This window comes from Phalangium opilio, unplaced genomic scaffold (assembly GCF_054372755.1).
Source record: "Phalangium opilio isolate 3A_F unplaced genomic scaffold, DU_Popi_V2 ptg000217l_1, whole genome shotgun sequence".
NCBI lineage: Eukaryota > Metazoa > Arthropoda > Arachnida > Opiliones > Phalangiidae > Phalangium > Phalangium opilio.
In genome coordinates this window covers 1,560,611-1,582,157 of record NW_028324218.1, presented here as the reverse complement: position 1 = coordinate 1,582,157, position 21,547 = coordinate 1,560,611, and the positions used below count along the sequence as shown (strand labels likewise).

At 42.2% G+C, this 21,547-nt stretch overlaps 1 protein-coding gene across 1 annotated transcript; it reads left to right on the top strand.

Annotated features, from left to right (window-relative positions):
• The first annotated feature begins 3,021 nt into the window (after window positions 1-3,021).
• LOC149615495 (piwi-like protein 1) lies at window positions 3,022-21,501 on the top strand. Its single transcript, XM_089856693.1, has 10 exons — window positions 3,022-3,153; window positions 3,254-3,459; window positions 3,540-3,819; window positions 7,010-7,240; window positions 7,304-7,530; window positions 12,286-12,437; window positions 12,504-12,648; window positions 12,718-12,905; window positions 12,968-13,116; window positions 19,996-21,501. The coding sequence occupies exons 1-7, from the start codon at window positions 3,061-3,063 to the stop codon at window positions 12,611-12,613; spliced, it is 1,299 nt and encodes a 432-aa protein (XP_089712819.1). The 5' UTR covers window positions 3,022-3,060; the 3' UTR covers window positions 12,614-12,648; window positions 12,718-12,905; window positions 12,968-13,116; window positions 19,996-21,501.
• The last annotated feature ends 46 nt before the right edge of the window (window positions 21,502-21,547 follow it).

The window sequence follows — 21,547 nt, the reverse complement described above, 5'->3', positions numbered from 1 at the left end:
GCGCTGGCAGTAGTAGAAGCCGTACGTAAATTCAGGCATTACATTGAAGGGCGTGAGTTTGCGGTCCTATCAGATCACCGGGCTCTATGTTGGTTGTTGAGGTTGAAAGATAAAAAGAGCAGGCTAATGCGGTGGGCCTTGGAACTACAGGAATTTATGCCATTCGAAATTTTGCATAAATCCGGTAGGGAAAACGTGGTTGCCGATGCCTTATCTCGGTGCCCGGTTTCAGATTTGGACACGGTCAGTCCAAAGATTTTAGAAACGGACGACACAGATCAGTCGCTCAGTCCTGAAAACCAGGAAGTCCGGGTCAATATGGTATCGTGTAACCCGGTAGTGGTAGGTCTCCCGTTAGACGTAGCAACTAAGGCTGATATTAAGCTAGCACAGGCTAGTGATCCGTACTGGCAGGCTGTTAGACAGGACTTGGAACGTGGAAAGGCGTCAAAATTGTATATACTTAAAGAGGATATGTTATACCGGATAGCCCAGGGTTTTCAACCGGAAAAGGTAGTTATTCCAACCGCGATAGTACCACGGGTATGTCAAGCCTACCATGACCATCCGCTCTCGGGTCATAGAGGCCGCACCGCAACTTATAAACGGGTGCAAGCTAAATACTACCATCCTAAGTTGTATTCCCTGGTTAAAGACTATGTCCGGGGATGCGAAACTTGTCAGAGGTATAAGAGTAGGAACACTAAGAGACCAGGTTTAATGATTCCCTCCCATAAAATCCATCCCGGAGATCTAGTAGGGATTGATATTATGGGTCCTTTACCAGTAACGAAATCTCAGAATAGGTTCTTAGTGGTAATGGTAGATTATTTTACCAAGTATGTAGAGCTATTCCCGGCGCGAAGCGTTACCGCCCCTACACTGTGTAAGATCTTACTGCAGTATGTCTCACGTCACGGTACGATGACAGCCTTATTATCAGATAACGGGCCTCAGTTCATATCGGTCTTATGGAAACGTTTATGCCGCATGTTAAAAATACAATTGAAATTCACATCTCCATATCATCCCCAGGCAAATATGACCGAACGAGCAAACAGGGTTATAGGTGAAATAATGAGTATTTATACCGGGAATGTCCATACGAAGTGGGACGAAAGCTTGCCCCTTATTCAGTTGGCCATTAACAGTGCCGTACATACTTCCACTGGTTCATCCCCTTTTTATTTACATCATGGTTATGAGCCTACGTTACCCTGGGATGAGCGTACATTTGCCGGAGTCCCTGAGGACATAGAAGGAGAAATAAGGGGTTATGAGGATGGGCCACTCCGGGAATGGCAATTGTCCATTGACTTTGCTCAGGAGATGAATGAGCAAGCGAGCGCTAAACAAAAGCGCTTTTATGACCGGAACTATTCCGATGGGGAACTAGAAGTGGGGCAGTTAGTATGGAAAGTAGGACATAGCTTGTCGAACGCTGCAGCTAAGTTCTCGGCTAAGTTAGCTCCAGCTTGGGAGGGCCCCTATCGGGTAGTAGAGAAGATATCCCCAGTTTCCTATGTTATCATGGATTTAGAGTCAGGGGCTTTAGCCGGTACCTGGCATATAAATCAGCTGAAACTATTGCTGAACTCTGTGGTCCTTGAAACTCAGGAAACCACGGAACTTGACATCCCGCCGGTAATACAGGAAATGGAGAACGTTGATGACCCAGATGCTGGGCAAGGGCATGAGCTGGTTTTAACTCAGGACGAAAGGTCGTTCACGGAGGCAGATTACCGGGACAGTCAGGGGAACATTTGGGATGCGGTTCCCGTTAGAGTTTATGACTTCCGGCCTCGTCAAAATCAGGCAGAAGGGGCCGTTGAAAGGCCATCGACCTCAAGAGATGTAGAACCAGATGTACCCTATCCGAATCATAGCATTCCAGTAGAAAATGACACGGTTCCCACCCCGATTCCACGGCGGGAATATAATCTACGACGCCGGGTTCGAGAGGAGGAACAGGAAAAGCAAGGGGTAGACCTAGCAGTGGCAGGTCCTTCCGGTGAGGGAAGGCGGAAACGTGGTATTCAGAAGGACCCGGTGTTGGAGATAGATCCGGATGAAGAGGACGATGTATTGATGGCTCCCTTTCGATATGGGTGGAGAAGGGAAATAGTCTTGAGAAAGGATACCGGAGGGCGAATTGGGGATGTATACTATTACACACCAGAACCAGTAAAGGGAAAATTGCGGTCGTACAAACAAATTGCGGCTTTCCTTGGCACCCATCGCGACCAAGCTCGCCTATTAGGCATGCGCAACTTTAGTATGAAGCCCCAACCGTTTGCGTATCCCCCGTTTGAGATAGTTCGCCACGCTTTGTGGTGATTTACGCCCGTACCTGCTAATGGTGGTGCGGCCCCTTTTCCTGCTACTATCAAGCCATTAGGAAATATACGTTCTACCTCACGTTTTCGTGGCCTTCCCGTGTCTCTGTATGGGGAACCGGAGTTTGGGGTTTCCCTTCCCATTAATTCTTTTGCAGATAATTCCAGCTGCGTTTCACGGCCGCTTCCCTTTCACTCTTTCACCCGGGGCCGCTGCTTCGTTTTTGCAGAGGGGGAGGATGTAACGGGGAGCCCGTTACTAGGGATCACCGCCAGATGGAGGAACCTAAAGTAACACCAGGGATCCCCGCTAGACGGCGCCCATTCCCGGAGAACTGTACCTTGGACCTGTCGTCTGCTCGAGCCCCGGATTGGCTGATCCCCGGAGGCCCGAGGGAATATAATCAAACGTAGCCCGGGAATCTGGGCAGTTGGAGGGTGACCGGTATCGAGATCATTTAATACTTTTGTTATATTAAATTAACTTTATTTACTTGTTTAAAGATTATCTAACGGAATTGTAATGTATATTAATGTTAACTAACGGACTGTAAATATAAATTAACCGGGTTTCTATAGTAATAAATATATATTGAATTGTGATAAATTACGTAGTCGTGTGTTTTCTGGACTCAGTGACAGCGCGCGATTACACGCCTTTGGGTCTGACTTCATCTTCTATCAGTATCGCGTGGACTTTAGTCCGTCAATTGAATCGTCAAAAATGCTCTTTGATCATTTGGACGTCATTGGACGAAGTTTCGTTTTTGATGGCATGGAAGATCTGAAAACCACCACTACTCGTCTTCCAAAGGATGTAAGTAATTGGAAATTTCGGGGCATTATATGGGGGAAACGTGGACAATTCGGGGCGTTATATGGGTGAGGTTTCTTTAATGGTTTTCGTTTGTGTTTAGGAGCTGATTTTATGGTCCAAATGCACAACGTACGACGAAAACATTCAGATTACCGTTAAGCATACTGGGGAGTTGAATGGGCGTCACCCTGAAGTGTTGCGTTTAACGAATACTCAGCAAAGAAAGAACTTTTTGCATATGGGCTTTGTCGCCATGGGTCGTAATATGTTTGATAAAGAAGCGGCGCTTCCAATTGAACAATACAAGTAAGAACCTTTTTAGTTTGCGGTGGCGACCTTGGGATTAGTTGTTAAGGTTGGTCTTGAATGGCCCGTTTTCTTTTCAGGATTGAGCTATGGCCCGGAGTCTTGACTGCTATTCGCGTGTACGAGAACAGCCTTTTGATGGTGGTCGACGTCATTCACAAGGTTGTTGTTTTGCAACAGCTTCGCCAACGTTACGCTAGAGATAAGAACAATTACCTTCAAAATTGCTCGAAGGAATTGGCCGGTTGCATCGTCAACAAGACTTACTCCTTGGATGATTTTGACAGCACCAAGTGTCCAACTGATACTTTCGAAACGAGGAAGACCGCATTGATCAGTTACGTGGAGGACTACAAGAAGGTGAGGAATTCTCAAAGCAGGCTTTATAATAAGGTTCATACAAGTCGGGGGAAAAAAACTGAGAAATTTATGGGGAAAAACGTGGTTTACGCGGGGGCGAAGAACGTGGAAAAATTGGGGCGAAAAAAACGCGGAAAAATTGGGGCGAAAAAAACGCGGAAAAATTGGGGCGAAAAAAACGCGGAAAAATTGGGGCGAAAAAAACGCGGAAAAATTGGGGCGAAAAAAACGCGGAAAAATTGGGGCGAAAAAAACGCGGAAAAATTGGGACGAAAAAAACGCGGAAAAATTGGGGCGAAAAAAACGCGGAAAAATTGGGGCGAAAAAAACGCGGAAAAAATTGGGGCGAAAAAAACGCGGAAAAAATTGGGGCGAAAAAAACGCGGAAAAATTGGGGCGAAGAAACGTGGAAAAATTGGGGCGAAAAAAACGCGGAAAAATTGGGGCGAAGAAACGTGGAAAAATTGGGGCGAAGAAACGTGGAAAAATTGGGGCGAAGAAACGTGGAAAAATTGGGGCGAAGAAACGTGGAAAAATTGGGGCGAAGAAACGTGGAAAAATTGGGGCGAAGAAACGCGGAAAAATTGGGGCGAAAAAAACGCGGAAAAATTGGGGCGAAAAAAACGCGGAAAAATTGGGGCGAAAAAAACGCGGAAAAATTGGGGCGAAAAAAACGCGGAAAAATTGGGGCGAAAAAAACGCGGAAAAATTGGGGCGAAAAAAACGCGGAAAAATTGGGGCGAAAAAAACGCGGAAAAATTGGGGCGAAAAAAACGCGGAAAAATTGGGGCGAAAAAAACGCGGAAAAATTGGGGCGAAAAAAACGCGGAAAAAATTGGGGCGAAAAAACGCGGAAAAAATTGGGGCGATGAAACGCGGAAAAAATTGGGGCGAAAAAACGCGGAAAAAATTGGGGCGATGAAACGCGGAAAAAATTGGGGCGATGAAACGCGGAAAAAATTGGGGCGATGAAACGCGGAAAAAATTGGGGCGATGAAACGCGGAAAAAATTGGGGCGATGAAACGCGGAAAAAATTGGGGCGATGAAACGCGGAAAAAATTGGGGCGATGAAACGCGGAAAAAATTGGGGCGATGAAACGCGGAAAAAATTGGGGCGATGAAACGCGGAAAAAATTGGGGCGATGAAACGCGGAAAAAATTGGGGCGATGAAACGCGGAAAAAATTGGGGCGATGAAACGCGGAAAAAATTGGGGCGATGAAACGCGGAAAAAATTGGGGCGATGAAACGCGGAAAAAATTGGGGCGATGAAACGCGGAAAAAATTGGGGCGATGAAACGCGGAAAAAATTGGGGCGATGAAACGCGGAAAAAATTGGGGCGATGAAACGCGGAAAAAATTGGGGCGATGAAACGCGGAAAAAATTGGGGCGATGAAACGCGGAAAAAATTGGGGCGATGAAACGCGGAAAAAATTGGGGCGATGAAACGCGGAAAAAATTGGGGCGATGAAACGCGGAAAAAATTGGGGCGATGAAACGCGGAAAAAATTGGGGCGATGAAACGCGGAAAAAATTGGGGCGATGAAACGCGGAAAAAATTGGGGCGATGAAACGCGGAAAAAATTGGGGCGATGAAACGCGGAAAAAATTGGGGCGATGAAACGCGGAAAAAATTGGGGCGATGAAACGCGGAAAAAATTGGGGCGATGAAACGCGGAAAAAATTGGGGCGATGAAACGCGGAAAAAATTGGGGCGATGAAACGCGGAAAAAATTGGGGCGATGAAACGCGGAAAAAATTGGGGCGATGAAACGCGGAAAAAATTGGGGCGATGAAACGCGGAAAAAATTGGGGCGATGAAACGCGGAAAAAATTGGGGCGATGAAACGCGGAAAAAATTGGGGCGATGAAACGCGGAAAAAATTGGGGCGATGAAACGCGGAAAAAATTGGGGCGATGAAACGCGGAAAAAATTGGGGCGATGAAACGCGGAAAAAATTGGGGCGATGAAACGCGGAAAAAATTGGGGCGATGAAACGCGGAAAAAATTGGGGCGATGAAACGCGGAAAAAATTGGGGCGATGAAACGCGGAAAAAATTGGGGCGATGAAACGCGGAAAAAATTGGGGCGATGAAACGCGGAAAAAATTGGGGCGATGAAACGCGGAAAAAATTGGGGCGATGAAACGCGGAAAAAATTGGGGCGATGAAACGCGGAAAAAATTGGGGCGATGAAACGCGGAAAAAATTGGGGCGATGAAACGCGGAAAAAATTGGGGCGATGAAACGCGGAAAAAATTGGGGCGATGAAACGCGGAAAAAATTGGGGCGATGAAACGCGGAAAAAATTGGGGCGATGAAACGCGGAAAAAATTGGGGCGATGAAACGCGGAAAAAATTGGGGCGATGAAACGCGGAAAAAATTGGGGCGATGAAACGCGGAAAAAATTGGGGCGATGAAACGCGGAAAAAATTGGGGCGATGAAACGCGGAAAAAATTGGGGCGATGAAACGCGGAAAAAATTGGGGCGATGAAACGCGGAAAAAATTGGGGCGATGAAACGCGGAAAAATTGTCTGAATAACTCAAATGGGGTGTTATTATTAGACGACTCTGAAGAAGAAATATTTGAAAGTATGTTTGTTAATTAGTTTGTTCTTAATGTAAACTGGACCTTTGTATTGAATTTAATTCAAATTGTTTCAGATTAGTATAATTAAAGATCTCAATTAAATTAGGTCTAATTTACCAATATTTATTCTAAAAGGGAATCACACTTTTAGGAAAGGTGGAAAATGGCTTGTTGATATTATAATCTTAATATCACAATTAGGTAACATTAATAGAACTTTCTCCTTGTTCTTTTTGGGTGACATGCGGTATTTTTTATCTATTTCTATAAAAATTGGGGCGAAGAAACGCGGAAAAATTGGGGCGAAGAAACGCGGAAAAATTGGGGCGAAGAAACGCGGAAAAATTGGGGCGAAGAAACGCGGAAAAATTGGGGCGAAGAAACGCGGAAAAATTGGGGCGAAGAAACGCGGAAAAATTGGGGCGAAGAAACGCGGAAAAATTGGGGCGAAGAAACGCGGAAAAATTGGGGCGAAGAAACGCGGAAAAATTGGGGCGAAGAAACGTGGAAAAATTGGGGCGAAGAAACGTGGAAATCGGTTTTCATAAAGTTGTATGAAATAATGGTATCTACGGTTTCTTTTTCTTGTTTTGTAGCAATACGATATTACCATTAGTGATCTTCAACCTAAAGAACGAGATTTTCGTTCGGACGCTAAAGACGTCGTTTATTTGATTCCTGAACTGTGCGTCATGACTGGTTTAACCGACATCATGAGAAGCCATTTCAATTTGATGAGGGAAGTGGCGACAACGACTCGTCCCGGACCTAGAAGCCGCGTTGAAATGGTCAAGAGCTTCATGAATCGCTGTCTTACCAACGCCAAGGTAAATTATTGTCAAATTTTAATTGGCGCGTCGCGTTCTTAACTAACTTAATTAACTATTCAGGTTAAAGAGGATATGGAAAAATGGGGAATAAGTTACGGAAGCGAACCATTGCAGTTGCAAGAAAAAATCATTCAAGGAAGGTCGGAGTTTTCTGCCAAAGACAGGGATTTTGGCAAGGATAATCCTCGTCACATGGACAAGTTCGCGATCATTTCGACCGAACGCGATCGTCCAAATTGCGACGAGTTGTATGAAACGTTCAAGATGAATGTCGCTGCTCCAAAAATGTAATTTTATTGATTTTTAATTAATAGTACTTGCTTTTAACTTTCATCGAGTGCAGACGTCCTTATTTTAGCTCCGACACGGCGACACCTAAGCCTAGGCTTAACGACAAGTCGGTATTTTTAATTTAGCATTGATTTAAACCCTAAATGTATTACTATTTACAAGGTTATTACTACCGCTAATTATTTTTATTATCATTATGACGAAGCACTGCTTAAGTGAGTGTAAATTTAACGGCAATGGGGAAAAGTATGGTGACATGATTCACTGTGGCTTCTGTGACAAATGGTTTCATTTTAAATGTATTGGGTTGGCTAAAACCATCGCTGGATCATTTTGGATATGTACCTCCTGTTTGGAAATACTTATTGACGTAAAGACTTTATTACCGGAACTAAAAACATTAACAGAATCTGAATCAAACTGGCAGGATGAACGGCAGACTGTAATGGCAACGATTGATACTCTTACAAGTGACAACAAAGCTATGAAGAAGACATTAAAGGAAAACATGAAAGTTACTTCGGAACTATCCGCTGCCTTAAAGCAACATGCGGAGGAACTTAAGAACGCTACAATAGAAGTTAATACACTAAAAGAAGAACTACAGGTCCTTAAGAACACTTGCGAGGAAAAACTTAATCAAACTGCTCCCAAGCAAATAGCATACCCTTACCCGGGGGCCGTGGCAATCCCCGCTGAAACCCCATTCATGCATCCAAGTTATAAACCTACCATAGGGGGAATGGAAACCGATAAAATACCTAGGATCAATAACACCTTTGTAAAAAGGTCATATACGGAAGTGGCAGTAAATTCTAAATCGAATCAACTTATCGACAGGAATCAACTTATCGATAGGAATCGTAACGATTTTGATAAACCCCAAGATACACATAAACAAACTAAAAAACCCTCGGCCTATAAAAATAGAATGGGTAAAATGATGGGTAACCAGCTGGAGATGTGCCCTCTTAAAGTGGCATGTACGAGTCATGATTTCTTTATTGGAAACTGTCTATCTACAACTACGGTCGAACTACTACAGAATTACCTAGATGGAGCCGGTATAGATACTTCGGCAATAAGACCTACATGGAAATCACTCAATACAGAGAAACTGACTAAATGCTTCATCCTTCGCACAACTACACCAAGTGAGAAAGTGTTAACAGCTTCACTATGGCCATGCGGAATGTCATGCCATAAACTAGAATATGTGCATCAGGGTCCACCAAACAAAGTGTGGGGGGAAAATACTGATGAAAATGCGAGACCCCTATGCAACCAAATTAAGTTTAGATATTTTCTATCAAATTGTCCTACTGAAATAAGCTCTAATCAAGTAATAGACTATCTAAAAACTCTGGGTATTTCACACTGTAATGTTGCTTTGTATCCACAAGAAAATACATGGTCTCAAGCCTATGTAATTGAATGTACGAAACGACAGGATGACATTATCCTTAAACTGGAAAACTGGCCTGTACCATACCGAATACAGAGATTCCATGACAAAAAACGTAGTGCTCAAACTGGGCCCCGTTTCGATGAAGTTTGACTCCCAAACTACATGGCAGTGGTGGATGATGGTCCACAAACTATATGTGATAATCACAGGCAAGAGGCAGACAATCCAGCACTTAATATATCATTACTTAAAGGGCTCAAAATAGCCCATTTAAATATCAGAAGCCTATCTCTCCACATCATTGATGTAGTATTTCTCCTGAAAGAATTCTCCCTGGACATACTTGGACTATCCGAGACCTGGTTGAAAGAAAATATTCCCGATAAAGTTACTGAGATTCCCGGCTACATATTTGTTAGAAAGGACAGGACAAATAAACGAGGCGGGGGTGTTGGCATATATATTAAAGAAGGACTAAATATATCTGTAGAAAATATTGCAACTGATGATGAAACCGTAGACTCAAACCTGGAGGCTCTATGGATAACCCTTGAGGAAAGAAACTGTAAGCGACTCTTAATAGGCGTTTGCTATCTTCCCCCGTGTGGAAACCATAAGGCATCCTACCAGGATCTAAAGGCACAACTACAGATGCTATCGCAAGACAATCGAAATCGGGAAATTATCTTTCTCGGTGATTTTAATACAAACCTACTCACACCAAATACCACGAACTGCCGAAACCTCAAGACCTCTACCTTTGGCTTTCAACAACTAGTTGTACACCCAACAAGAATAACACTAACAAGCAGCACGCTGGTTGATCATATATATACGAATGATCCACTGAAAATATCACTAGTAACAAATATACCACTGGGCATTTCTGACCATGACATGACTCTGCTTGTGAGGAAAAGAAGATGTCCAAAGGTTGAGAAGCGAATCTGCAGTGTGCGAAATTATCGCAAAATGAATATAGACTTATTCATAGAAGATATCAGACATAGCCTTAGGACCGAAACATGGGATGCTGCTGATATAGACACTGATGTGGCCCTGCTTAATTCTACAATTGTCAATGCACTGAATATACATGCTCCGAAAGTAATGAGAAGGATTAGCACATCCGACCCACCCTGGTTGACTAAAGAAGCAAAATATCTTATGCATCAACGCGACGTATATCTCCGGAAGAGTCGAATCCCGGGACAAAGATATTACTTTACTCAATATAAAGCATATAGGAACTTGGTAAACGAGAAGATCCGACTAGGAAAACGATACTACTTCCAGAATAATATAAATATTAACGAAACTGGGACAGCACAAGCATGGAAAACTTTAAAACCCTTCCTAAAAACTAAACTGCGAAAGATTGATGGAATTCGGAAAAAAGGACAAATGATTACGAACCCGAAGGATATCGCCTCTGAATTTAATGCATTTTTCACCACAATACCTACAACGACTCGGCTCACTCCTGTCACACCAGTAAAAAAAGTCAGTAATGAGTGTTTTTCATTCCATAACATAACTGAAGAATCAGTCTTTCACTACCTAAGAAAACTTGATCCAAACAAGGCTACCGGCGTAGACCTTATACCATCTAAGCTAATCAGAGCACTGGCCGGGATAATCGCACCGTTTCTGACAAAGATAATTAACTCCTCTTTTGCGACCTCCAAGTTTCCTGAGTCGTGGAAGAAAGCCAAAGTGGTTCCTATATATAAAAAAGGAGACCACACTGATATGGGGAACTATAGGCCTGTGTCTGTACTACCATGTCTCTCGAAATGTATTGAACATTTTGCACTGGTACAACTATATGACTTCTATACGAGAAATAACCTACTATATAAACTTCAATCTGGATTTCGCCCAGGCCATTCAACGATAACTAGCATCTTTTATTTATTAGAAACCATAATCTATCGGCTTAGTAATGGACACTACGTGGGAGTAGTTTTTGCCGACCTTAGTAAGGCGTTTGACACGGTGGACCATAATGTCCTTTTAAATATTCTTAAAAGTAAAAACTTATCGGAGGAGTCTCTGCGATGGTTTCAGTCGTATCTTTCCGATAGGAGTCAAGTAGTTACCATCAATGGAGAAAATTCTGAGCCGTGTAATGTAACCAAAGGAGTCCCCCAAGGTAGCATTCTCGGTCCAATGCTTTTCAACACGTACACTAGTGACGTAAATCAAAAACTTGAGCACAGCATATCAAATGAATATGCAGATGACGCGGCCCTCATAAACTCGGCAACAAGCATAGCTGTACTGATGTCTATCATGAGCAAAGAAGTGAAGCTACTAAAAGAAGCGCTTAATAGTAGAAACCTTACTCTTAATGAAAATAAGACTGAATTTATGATATTCTGTCCCAATGGAAGATCCTTGGATTCAGGGTGCTGTAAAATATTGTCAAATACACTCATCAAACGAGTCTCTCAATATAAATATTTGGGTATCTTAATAGATGATACTCTTTCATGGAGCCCAAACATTGATTACATAATCAAAAAAGTAAATGGAAGGATGGGAGTCTTACGTCCTCTTCATACGTCACTGGATACAGACACTCTCAATTTACTATACAAGGCCCTGATCCAGCCGATAATGACATACGGTGACATTTTTTATAACTCAGCAAATTTGACTAAATTAAACCAACTACAAGTTGTACAAAACAATGGCTCTCGCTTTACGGCAAAAAAGAAAAAGCGCTCCTCCGCAACAGAATCCCGCAATGAATTGGGTTGGTCATCACTAACAGAAATCTATAAAACCAATCTCCTGAAATTAATGTATCAGATCAATAAGGGGAAAACTCCGGCCTATATGAACGACTTCTTTACTAAACAAACGGAAATGCATAACCATTCAACTAGATCCAGCAACAATAATTTCCACGTAGAAGACCTTCAAACAACATTAAGAAAAAAAAGTGCAAAATTTCGCGGTATAACCTTATGGAACAAGCTGCCCCAATATCTAAAAAACATTGAATCGATAACCCTATTTAAAAAAGAGTTAACTAAATTTTTAAAAACTTAAATGTATTTTTATTCTATTTTAGTTTTGAGTTAATTTAAATTATAAGGACACCTTTGTAAACCAGATTTTATCTGAAAGGATTTCTCCGAAATAAAAGCCGTTATTATTATATTATAGTATTCGCGTCGCGGCTGCAAAAACTTTTATCTTACAGTACTTACTTTCCTATTTTTAAAATTATTATTTAAAATTAAATTTTATTATTAAAAGTGGAGAGAGAGAGAGTACTGACATTGAAGGTATGAAGTACTATATTTAAAAATATAATTTTAAATTATTTTAGAATGAGCGTCAGTGACGACAGAACGACGTCATTCCTCAACGAAATCAAAGAGGCGTTTAAGATGGGAGCCACCCTTATTGTGGCCATTGTGCCAAACAACAAAGAGGATCGTTATGACGCCATCAAGAAACTTTGTTGCATCGAATGCCCTGGTCATTATTTAATTTAATTTAATTAAATTAAATTAAGTTAACCACGTCAATTATTAACAATTTCAGATCCCACGGAGTTAGTGTGTTTATTACTGCTCATCTTAGGATGTGCTATAAATTGCGCTAACAAAGAAGTTTACTACGAAGCCATTTTTGGGTTGGAGACTTGGAGGTAAATGCGCAACAAGTTGTTAAGAACGCGATCAAACAGGTATCGGATCTTTTTTTTCTTCCCGAAAAATAACCGTGATTAAATAATAAAATAATTTAAATCCTTTAGCTTCTCAGGACCGACATCAGGGATGTTAATAAAATGACCGAATATCTTCAACTAGATCATGAAGCAAGAAAAAATTAAACGCTTGAAACTAATTTTGAAATTGTCCAAGATGAAAACAAAGCGTTACTCCTTGAACGTGAAGAGCTTCGCGAGAAGCTTAAACATTCTGAAAATCTACAAGATGCTAGGTTCGTTAGAGACTTTAGCAATTTATTTCTTAGACTCTTAATTCTTGATTAAACAAATTTAGCACTGTGGCTGGAAAACTGTTTCAACGAAAGAATGGTAGGCTTCATTGTTTACAAGAAGAAGTCTTCCACCTGGAAAACGCCATATATGAATACAAGGCGGAAGTCCAGGTTTTGAGGAAAGAACTGACAAATTTGCAACTGAAAAATGGTTAGTCGGGGTTATTTGAATATTAACATTTTAACCTTGCTTGTAGCCCCACTTTTCAAATAACCCCGGAGCTTGTAGCCCCACTTTTCAAATAACCCCGGAGCTTGTAGCCCCACTTTTCAAATAACCCCGGAGCTTGTAGCCCCACTTTTCAAATAACCCCGGAGCTTGTAGCCCCACTTTTCAAATAACCCCGGAGCTTGTAGCCCCACTTTTCAAATAACCCCGGAGCTTGTAGCCCCACTTTTCAAATAACCCCGGAGCTTGTAGCCCCACTTTTCAAATAACCCCGGAGCTTGTAGCCCCACTTTTCAAATAACCCCGGAGCTTGTAGCCCCACTTTTCAAATAACCCCGGAGCTTGTAGGGTAGGGCTTGTCAGCTCCGGGGGAAATTTGCCAGTAGGGCTTGTCAGCTCCGGGGGAAATTTGAAAGTAGGGCTTATCAGCTCCGGGGGAAATTTGAAAGTAGGGCTTGTCAGCTCCGGGGGAAATTTGAAAGTAGGGCTTGTCAGCTCCGGGGGAAATTTGAAAGTAGGGCTTATCAGCTCCGGGGGAAATTTGAAAGTAGGGCTTATCAGCTCCGGGGGAAATTTGCCAGTAGGGCTTGTCAGCTCCGGGGGAAATTTGAAAGTAGGGCTTGTCAGCTCCGGGGGAAATTTGAAAGTAGGGCTTGTCAGCTCCGGGGGAAATTTGAAAGTAGGGCTTGTCAGCTCCGGGGGAAATTTGAAAGTAGGGCTTGTCAGCTCCGGGGGAAATTTGAAAGTAGGGCTTGTCAGCTCCGGGGGAAATTTGAAAGTAGGGCTTGTCAGCTCCGGGGGAAATTTGAAAGTAGGGCTTGTCAGCTCCGGGGGAAATTTGAAAGTAGGGCTTGTCAGCTCCGGGGGAAATTTGAAAGTAGGGCTTGTCAGCTCCGGGGGAAATTTGAAAGTAGGGCTTGTCAGCTCCGGGGGAAATTTGCCAGTAGGGCTTGTCAGCTCCGGGGGAAATTTGCCAGTAGGGCTTGTCAGCTCCGGGGGAAATTTGCCAGTAGGGCTTGTCAGCTCCGGGGGAAATTTGCCAGTAGGGCTTGTCAGCTCCGGGGGAAATTTGCCAGTAGGGCTTGTCAGCTCCGGGGGAAATTTGCCAGTAGGGCTTGTCAGCTCCGGGGGAAATTTGAAAGTAGGGCTTATCAGCTCCGGGGGAAATTTGAAAGTAGGGCTTATCAGCTCCGGGGGAAATTTGCCAGTAGGGCTTATCAGCTCCGGGGGAAATTTGCCAGTAGGGCTTATCAGCTCCGGGGGAAATTTGCCAGTAGGGCTTATCAGCTCCGGGGGAAATTTGAAAGTAGGGCTTATCAGCTCCGGGGGAAATTTGAAAGTAGGGCTTATCAGCTCCGGGGGAAATTTGAAAGTAGGGCTTATCAGCTCCGGGGGAAATTTGCCAGTAGGGCTTATCAGCTCCGGGGGAAATTTGCCAGTAGGGCTTATCAGCTCCGGGGGAAATTTGCCAGTAGGGCTTATCAGCTCCGGGGGAAATTTGCCAGTAGGGCTTATCAGCTCCGGGGGAAATTTGCCAGTAGGGCTTATCAGCTCCGGGGGAAATTTGCCAGTAGGGCTTATCAGCTCCGGGGGAAATTTGCCAGTAGGGCTTATCAGCTCCGGGGGAAATTTGCCAGTAGGGCTTATCAGCTCCGGGGGAAATTTGCCAGTAGGGCTTATCAGCTCCGGGGGAAATTTGCCAGTAGGGCTTGCCAGCTCCGGGGGAAATTTGAAAGTAGGGCTTGTCAGCTCCGGGGGAAATAATAATAATAATCTTAATATCACAATTAGGTAACATTAATAGAACTTTCTCCTTGTTCTTTTTGGGTGACATGCGGTATTTTTTATCTATTTCTATAAAAATTGGAGCGATGAAACGTGGAAAAATTGGGGCGATGAAACGTGGAAAAATTGGGGCGATGAAACGTGGAAAAATTGGGGCGATGAAACGTGGAAAAATTGGGGCGATGAAACGTGGAAAAATTGGGGCGATGAAACGTGGAAAAATTGGGGCGATGAAACGTGGAAAAATTGGGGCGATGAAACGTGGAAAAATTGGGGCGATGAAACGTGGAAAAATTGGGGCGATGAAACGTGGAAAAATTGGGGCGATGAAACGTGGAAAAATTGGGGCGATGAAACGTGGAAAAATTGGGGCGATGAAACGTGGAAAAATTGGGGCGATGAAACGTGGAAAACTTGGGGCGATGAAACGTGGAAAAATTGGGGCGATGAAACGTGGAAAAATTGGGGCGATGAAACGTGGAAAAATTGGGGCGATGAAACGTGGAAAAATTGGGGCGATGAAACGTGGAAAAATTGGGGCGATGAAACGTGGAAAAATTGGGGCGATGAAACGTGGAAAAATTGGGGCGATGAAACGTGGAAAAATTGGGGCGATGAAACGTGGAAAAATTGGGGCGATGAAACGTGGAAAAATTGGGGCGAAAAAACGTGGAAATCGGTTTTCATAAAGTTGTATGAAATAATGGTATCTACGGTTTCTTTTTCTTGTTTTGTAGCAATACGATATTACCATTAGTGATCTTCAACCTAAAGAACGAGATTTTCGTTCGGACGCTAAAGACGTCGTTTATTTGATTCCTGAACTGTGCGTCATGACTGGTTTAACCGACATCATGAGAAGCCATTTCAATTTGATGAGGGAAGTGGCGACAACGACTCGTCCCGGACCTAGAAGCCGCGTTGAAATGGTCAAGAGCTTCATGAATCGCTGTCTTACCAACGCCAAGGTAAATTATTGTCAAATTTTAATTGGCGCGTCGCGTTCTTAACTAACTTAATTAACTATTCAGGTTAAAGAGGATATGGAAAAATGGGGAATAAGTTACGGAAGCGAACCATTGCAGTTGAAAGGCCGCGTTGTTCCGCAAGAAAAAATCATTCAAGGAAGGTCGGAGTTTACTGCCAAAGACAGGGATTTTGGCAAGGACATGAGGAGTAAGCCCATGCATAATCCTCGTCATATGGACAAGTTCGCGATGATTTCGACTCAACGCGATCGTCCTAATTGCGAGGAGTTGTATGAAACGTTCAAGAGGGTTTGCGGACCTTTGAAGATGAATGTCGCCGCTCCAAAAATGTAATTTTATTGATTTTTAATTCTTTAGTTCTTACTTTTAACTTTTAGTATTCGCGTCGCTTTATCTTACAGTACTTTTAATTTGTAGGCTTCGCGTCGCGTCTGCGAGAACTTTTATCTTACAGTACTTACTTTTAATTTGTAGTATTCTTAGACTCTTAATTCTTGATTAAACAAATTTAGCTCTGTGGTTGGAAAACTGTTTCAACAAAAGAATCGTAGGCTTCAAGAAGTCTTCCACCTGGAATACGCTATATATGAATACAAGGCGGAAGGTTCTTTGGCTTATACGTTCCAAGTTATTTTACTTAAACGTTCCAAGTTCTTTTACTTAAACGTTCCAAGTTCTTTTACTTAAACGTTCCAAGTTCTTTTCCTTATACGTTCCACCAAGTTGTTTGAATTCATCCGAGATGGACTCTATGAAGGATATACTAGACAATCTTATAATTTGGGTAAGCTTTGGCTTTTTGTTAATGCAAGGAAGTTGAAGGAAGGAAGATTAGAATGGCCCTTTAATAAAATAATCTACCCGTTTTTGTCTGAATAATTACGTATTGATTAGAAAATATTTAAAATTAAATCACTTATTAGATTAAAACATTCCAAGTGCAAGTGAGGATAGCACCGCTTTTGAATTGTCTGATGCTAAAATGTAAATACACATGCTTGCTTAGTGCTTGCTTAAAAATATTCAACTTTTAATATTAATAAACTACAGCGAGCCAAAATATTTCTGCTCCGAATGGCTTGTTCGCATTAGGGAACTCAACTGAGAAATAATAATTTTAAACTTTATTATTTAGCCACGTAACTTAAATGAAGTGCTTAACGGTATACGTCGTTATAATTTGGACGTATTATGTTGCCGGAAATCAATGAAATAGTAGAGGCTCAAGATGTGACGCAGTTAACATGTTTATTACGGCTCATCTTAGGATGCGCGATAAATTGCGCCCAAAAAGATGTTTTCCTCGAAGCCATTTATGCTTTGGAGGTAAATGCACAACGTGTTGTTATGGACGCCATCAAACATTTATTTTCTTCCCGAAAACTAACCGTGATTAAATAATAAAATAATTTAAATCCTTTAGCTACTCAGGACGGACTTCACGGAGGTTAACGAAATGACAGAGTACCTCCAACTTGATCATGAAGCAAGGAAAAAGTTAAAATCTCGATGTCTGGAACTTGAAACTAATTTCGAGATCATCCAAGATGAAAAGAGCTTCGTGAAAAGCTTAAAGATTCTGAAGATTTAGAAGATCGTTGTATGAAAAATTATGATTTGAAAGATGTTTTTGCTTGTTACAATGAAGTATTTTGCGTTTTCCCTTACTTTGAAGAAATTCCACATAAAATAAGCTGCTTTTTTCACGAGTAAGATGCGCGCTTTAAATGAAATTATCTTAAATTGGTGTTTAAAAACATGTTTATTAAATATCAGGATTGGAGAACATGAAGTTGCTAAGCAGTATTTGGGGAAACCCTCATTTTACTCCTGCAATAATGTGCATGCAAAATATAAGCAATTACTTAAAGAGGACAGAACCATATTTGAAGCTTTTTTGGAGAAGGAATGGAAACAAGAAGAGATGAAGAAGAGGAATGATGGAAATAAAGCTAATGGTAAAACCAATGGATAAAAATAAAAAGAACCAGTTAAGAAGAAGGGGGAAATTTGAAAGTAGGGCTTATCAGCTCCGGGGGAAATTTGCCAGTAGGGCTTATCAGCTCCGGGGGAAATTTGCCAGTAGGGCTTATCAGCTCCGGGGGAAATTTGCCAGTAGGGCTTATCAGCTCCGGGGGAAATTTGAAAGTAGGGCTTATCAGCTCCGGGGGAAATTTGAAAGTAGGGCTTATCAGCTCCGGGGGAAATTTGCCAGTAGGGCTTATCAGCTCCGGGGGAAATTTGAAAGTAGGGCTTATCAGCTCCGGGGGAAATTTGAAAGTAGGGCTTGTCAGCTCCGGGGGAAATTTGAAAGTAGGGCTTATCAGCTCCGGGGGAAATTTGCCAGTAGGGCTTATCAGCTCCGGGGGAAATTTGAAAGTAGGGCTTATCAGCTCCGGGGGAAATTTGAAAGTAGGGCTTATCAGCTCCGGGGGAAATTTGAAAGTAGGGCTTATCAGCTCCGGGGGAAATTTGAAAGTAGGGCTTATCAGCTCCGGGGGAAATTTGCCAGTAGGGCTTATCAGCTCCGGGGGAAATTTGCCAGTAGGGCTTATCAGCTCCGGGGGAAATTTGAAAGTAGGGCTTATCAGCTCCGGGGGAAATTTGAAAGTAGGGCTTATCAGCTCCGGGGGAAATTTGCCAGTAGGGCTTATCAGCTCCGGGGGAAATTTGAAAGTAGGGCTTATCAGCTCCGGGGGAAATTTGAAAGTAGGGCTTATCAGCTCCGGGGGAAATTTGAAAGTAGGGCTTATCAGCTCCGGGGGAAATTTGAAAGTAGGGCTTATCAGCTCCGGGGGAAATTTGAAAGTAGGGCTTATCAGCTCCGGGGGAAATTTGCCAGTAGGGCTTATCAGCTCCGGGGGAAATTTGCCAGTAGGGCTTATCAGCACCGGGGGAAATTTGAAAGTAGGGCTTATCAGCTCCGGGGGAAATTTGCCAGTAGGGCTTATCAGCTCCGGGGGAAATTTGCCAGTAGGGCTTATCAGCTCCGGGGGAAATTTGCCAGTAGGGCTTATCAGCTCCGGGGGAAATTTGAAAGTAGGGCTTATCAGCTCCGGGGGAAATTTGCCAGTAGGGCTTATCAGCTCCGGGGGAAATTTGAAAGTAGGGCTTATCAGCTCCGGGGGAAATTTGAAAGTAGGGCTTATCAGCTCCGGGGGAAATTTGCCAGTAGGGCTTATCAGCTCCGGGGGAAATTTGAAAGTAGGGCTTGTCAGCTCCGGGGGAAATTTGAAAGTAGGGCTTGTCAGCTCCGGGGGAAATTTGCCAGTAGGGCTTGTCAGCTCCGGGGGAAATTTGCCAGTAGGGCTTGTCAGCTCCGGGGGAAATTTGCCAGTAGGGCTTGTCAGCTCCGGGGGAAATTTGAAAGTAGGGCTTGTCAGCTCCGGGGGAAATTTGCCAGTAGGGCTTGTCAGCTCCGGGGGAAATTTGCCAGTAGGGCTTGTCAGCTCCGGGGGAAATTTGAAAGTAGGGCTTGTCAGCTCCGGGGGAAATTTGCCAGTAGGGCTTGTCAGCTCCGGGGGAAATTTGCCAGTAGGGCTTGTCAGCTCCGGGGGAAATTTGAAAGTAGGGCTTGTCAGCTCCGGGGGAAATTTGCCAGTAGGGCTTGTCAGCTCCGGGGGAAATTTGCCAGTAGGGCTTGTCAGCTCCGGGGGAAATTTGCCAGTAGGGCTTGTCAGCTCCGGGGGAAATTTGCCAGTAGGGCTTGTCAGCTCCGGGGGAAATTTGCCAGTAGGGCTTGTCAGCTCCGGGGGAAATTTGCCAGTAGGGCTTGTCAGCTCCGGGGGAAATTTGCCAGTAGGGCTTGTCAGCTCCGGGGGAAATTTGCCAGTAGGGCTTGTCAGCTCCGGGGGAAATTTGCCAGTAGGGCTTGTCAGCTCCGGGGGAAATTTGCCAGTAGGGCTTGTCAGCTCCGGGGGAAATTTGCCAGTAGGGCTTGTCAGCTCCGGGGGAAATTTGCCAGTAGGGCTTGTCAGCTCCGGGGGAAATTTGCCAGTAGGGCTTATCAGATCAATAAGGGGAAAACTCCGGCCTATATGAACGACTTCTTTACTAAACAAACGGAAATGCATAACCATTCAACTAGATCCAGCAACAATAATTTCCACGTAGAAGACCTTCAAACAACATTAAGAAAAAAAAGTGCAAAATTTCGCGGTATAACCTTATGGAATTTCAAGTTCATTACTGATATTGTTTCGTTGCATTCCTCCCTAATTAATTTAGTTTAATTATAATTAATTTTTAAAATAATTATATTAATATTTACTTTATTTTTTCGTAACGGTTTCGGGCCTCTAATTTAATTTCGGAAATTTGGTTTTCGTAAAATTTAATTAGTTTAAAATTATCTTCACTCTGTTAATTAGTAATAAGGATAATTAAATTATTTAAATTTAATTTTAATTATTATTCATTCATTAACAACACCTTAAGATTTCGTTCATTTTCGATTTGATTTAATTGCGATTCGAGTTCCTTAATTATGTTTGATTGGTCTTGAAGAATGGCGTCTAATTCTAATTCAGTGTGGGATACTTGACCTCTTATGACGTCATTAAGGGCATCGTCTAAACGCTTTTGGGTCAAATATTCCATTTCTTTAAAACATTCGCAAAAATCTATAAAAGAAATAGATTAAATTAATATTTTGTTAATTAACACTTAGTTACCAGCATGATATTGGTAATTAAAAGAAAAGGTAACTTTTTTTTTTAAACACTTAATCAAGTATTTCTTCATTTTAATTAAATTTTGCTTGGGGTTAATATTATTAACCGAGTCTTTTGATATCTCCATATATTCCCTATTTAATATATACCCTTTAAGCCGCTTGGTTTCCATTAATAAACTAAGCTTGCCAAGCCTCTAAAAGACTAATCTTACTTTGTAAAATCAGACATATCATTGGTCGCCTCAGACCTATCAGTTGTTAAATACGCGAAGGTATCTAGCTTCTGATTGGTCGCTTTCAAAATATGAATAATCCTTTGTTTATTCAAAAGCGCCATTTCAAGTTGTACCGCCATAAATTTCTCTAATTTTAATTGTAAATTAATTAACTTAATGTTAAATTAAATTAAATTAATCTTAAATTAATCAGCCTTTCAAAGATATCGTGAGATATTAACGTAAATACTTGTGTAAATAAACCATCCATAATATAATATAAAAATAGCAATAACCGTTAAGCCTTGGCCCCCCTCTTAATTTGCAATTAATTTTTTTATCAAAGCCCAATTACAATCAAATTAGCATTTTTATCTCCTCTTGGTTAACAAATCATGTTTACACAAGTGACAAAGGTTGAATGATATTATATGGAAAAGTATTTGGCGTTCGTTTTATTCTCTCGCTAAGCCTTTGCGTGATCAAAGCAATCAAGGACAGGACTTGGTAGAGAAATTGCTGTTTAGACAGTAATAATGTATATTACAGAGTGTGTATGTGTGTGGCAACATTTTAGAGGTTAGAAAAGAACGCCCAGAATTGTGGTGGCTCCTTTGTTAATGTGATTGATTAAAATGGATTAATGAACTATGCTCACGAAACCACAACATTTTTAAATTAAAATATAACGTTTTTTAATTAAGTTTGTGGTTCATTCAAATTCAAATCAAATATTGTTTAAAATTACT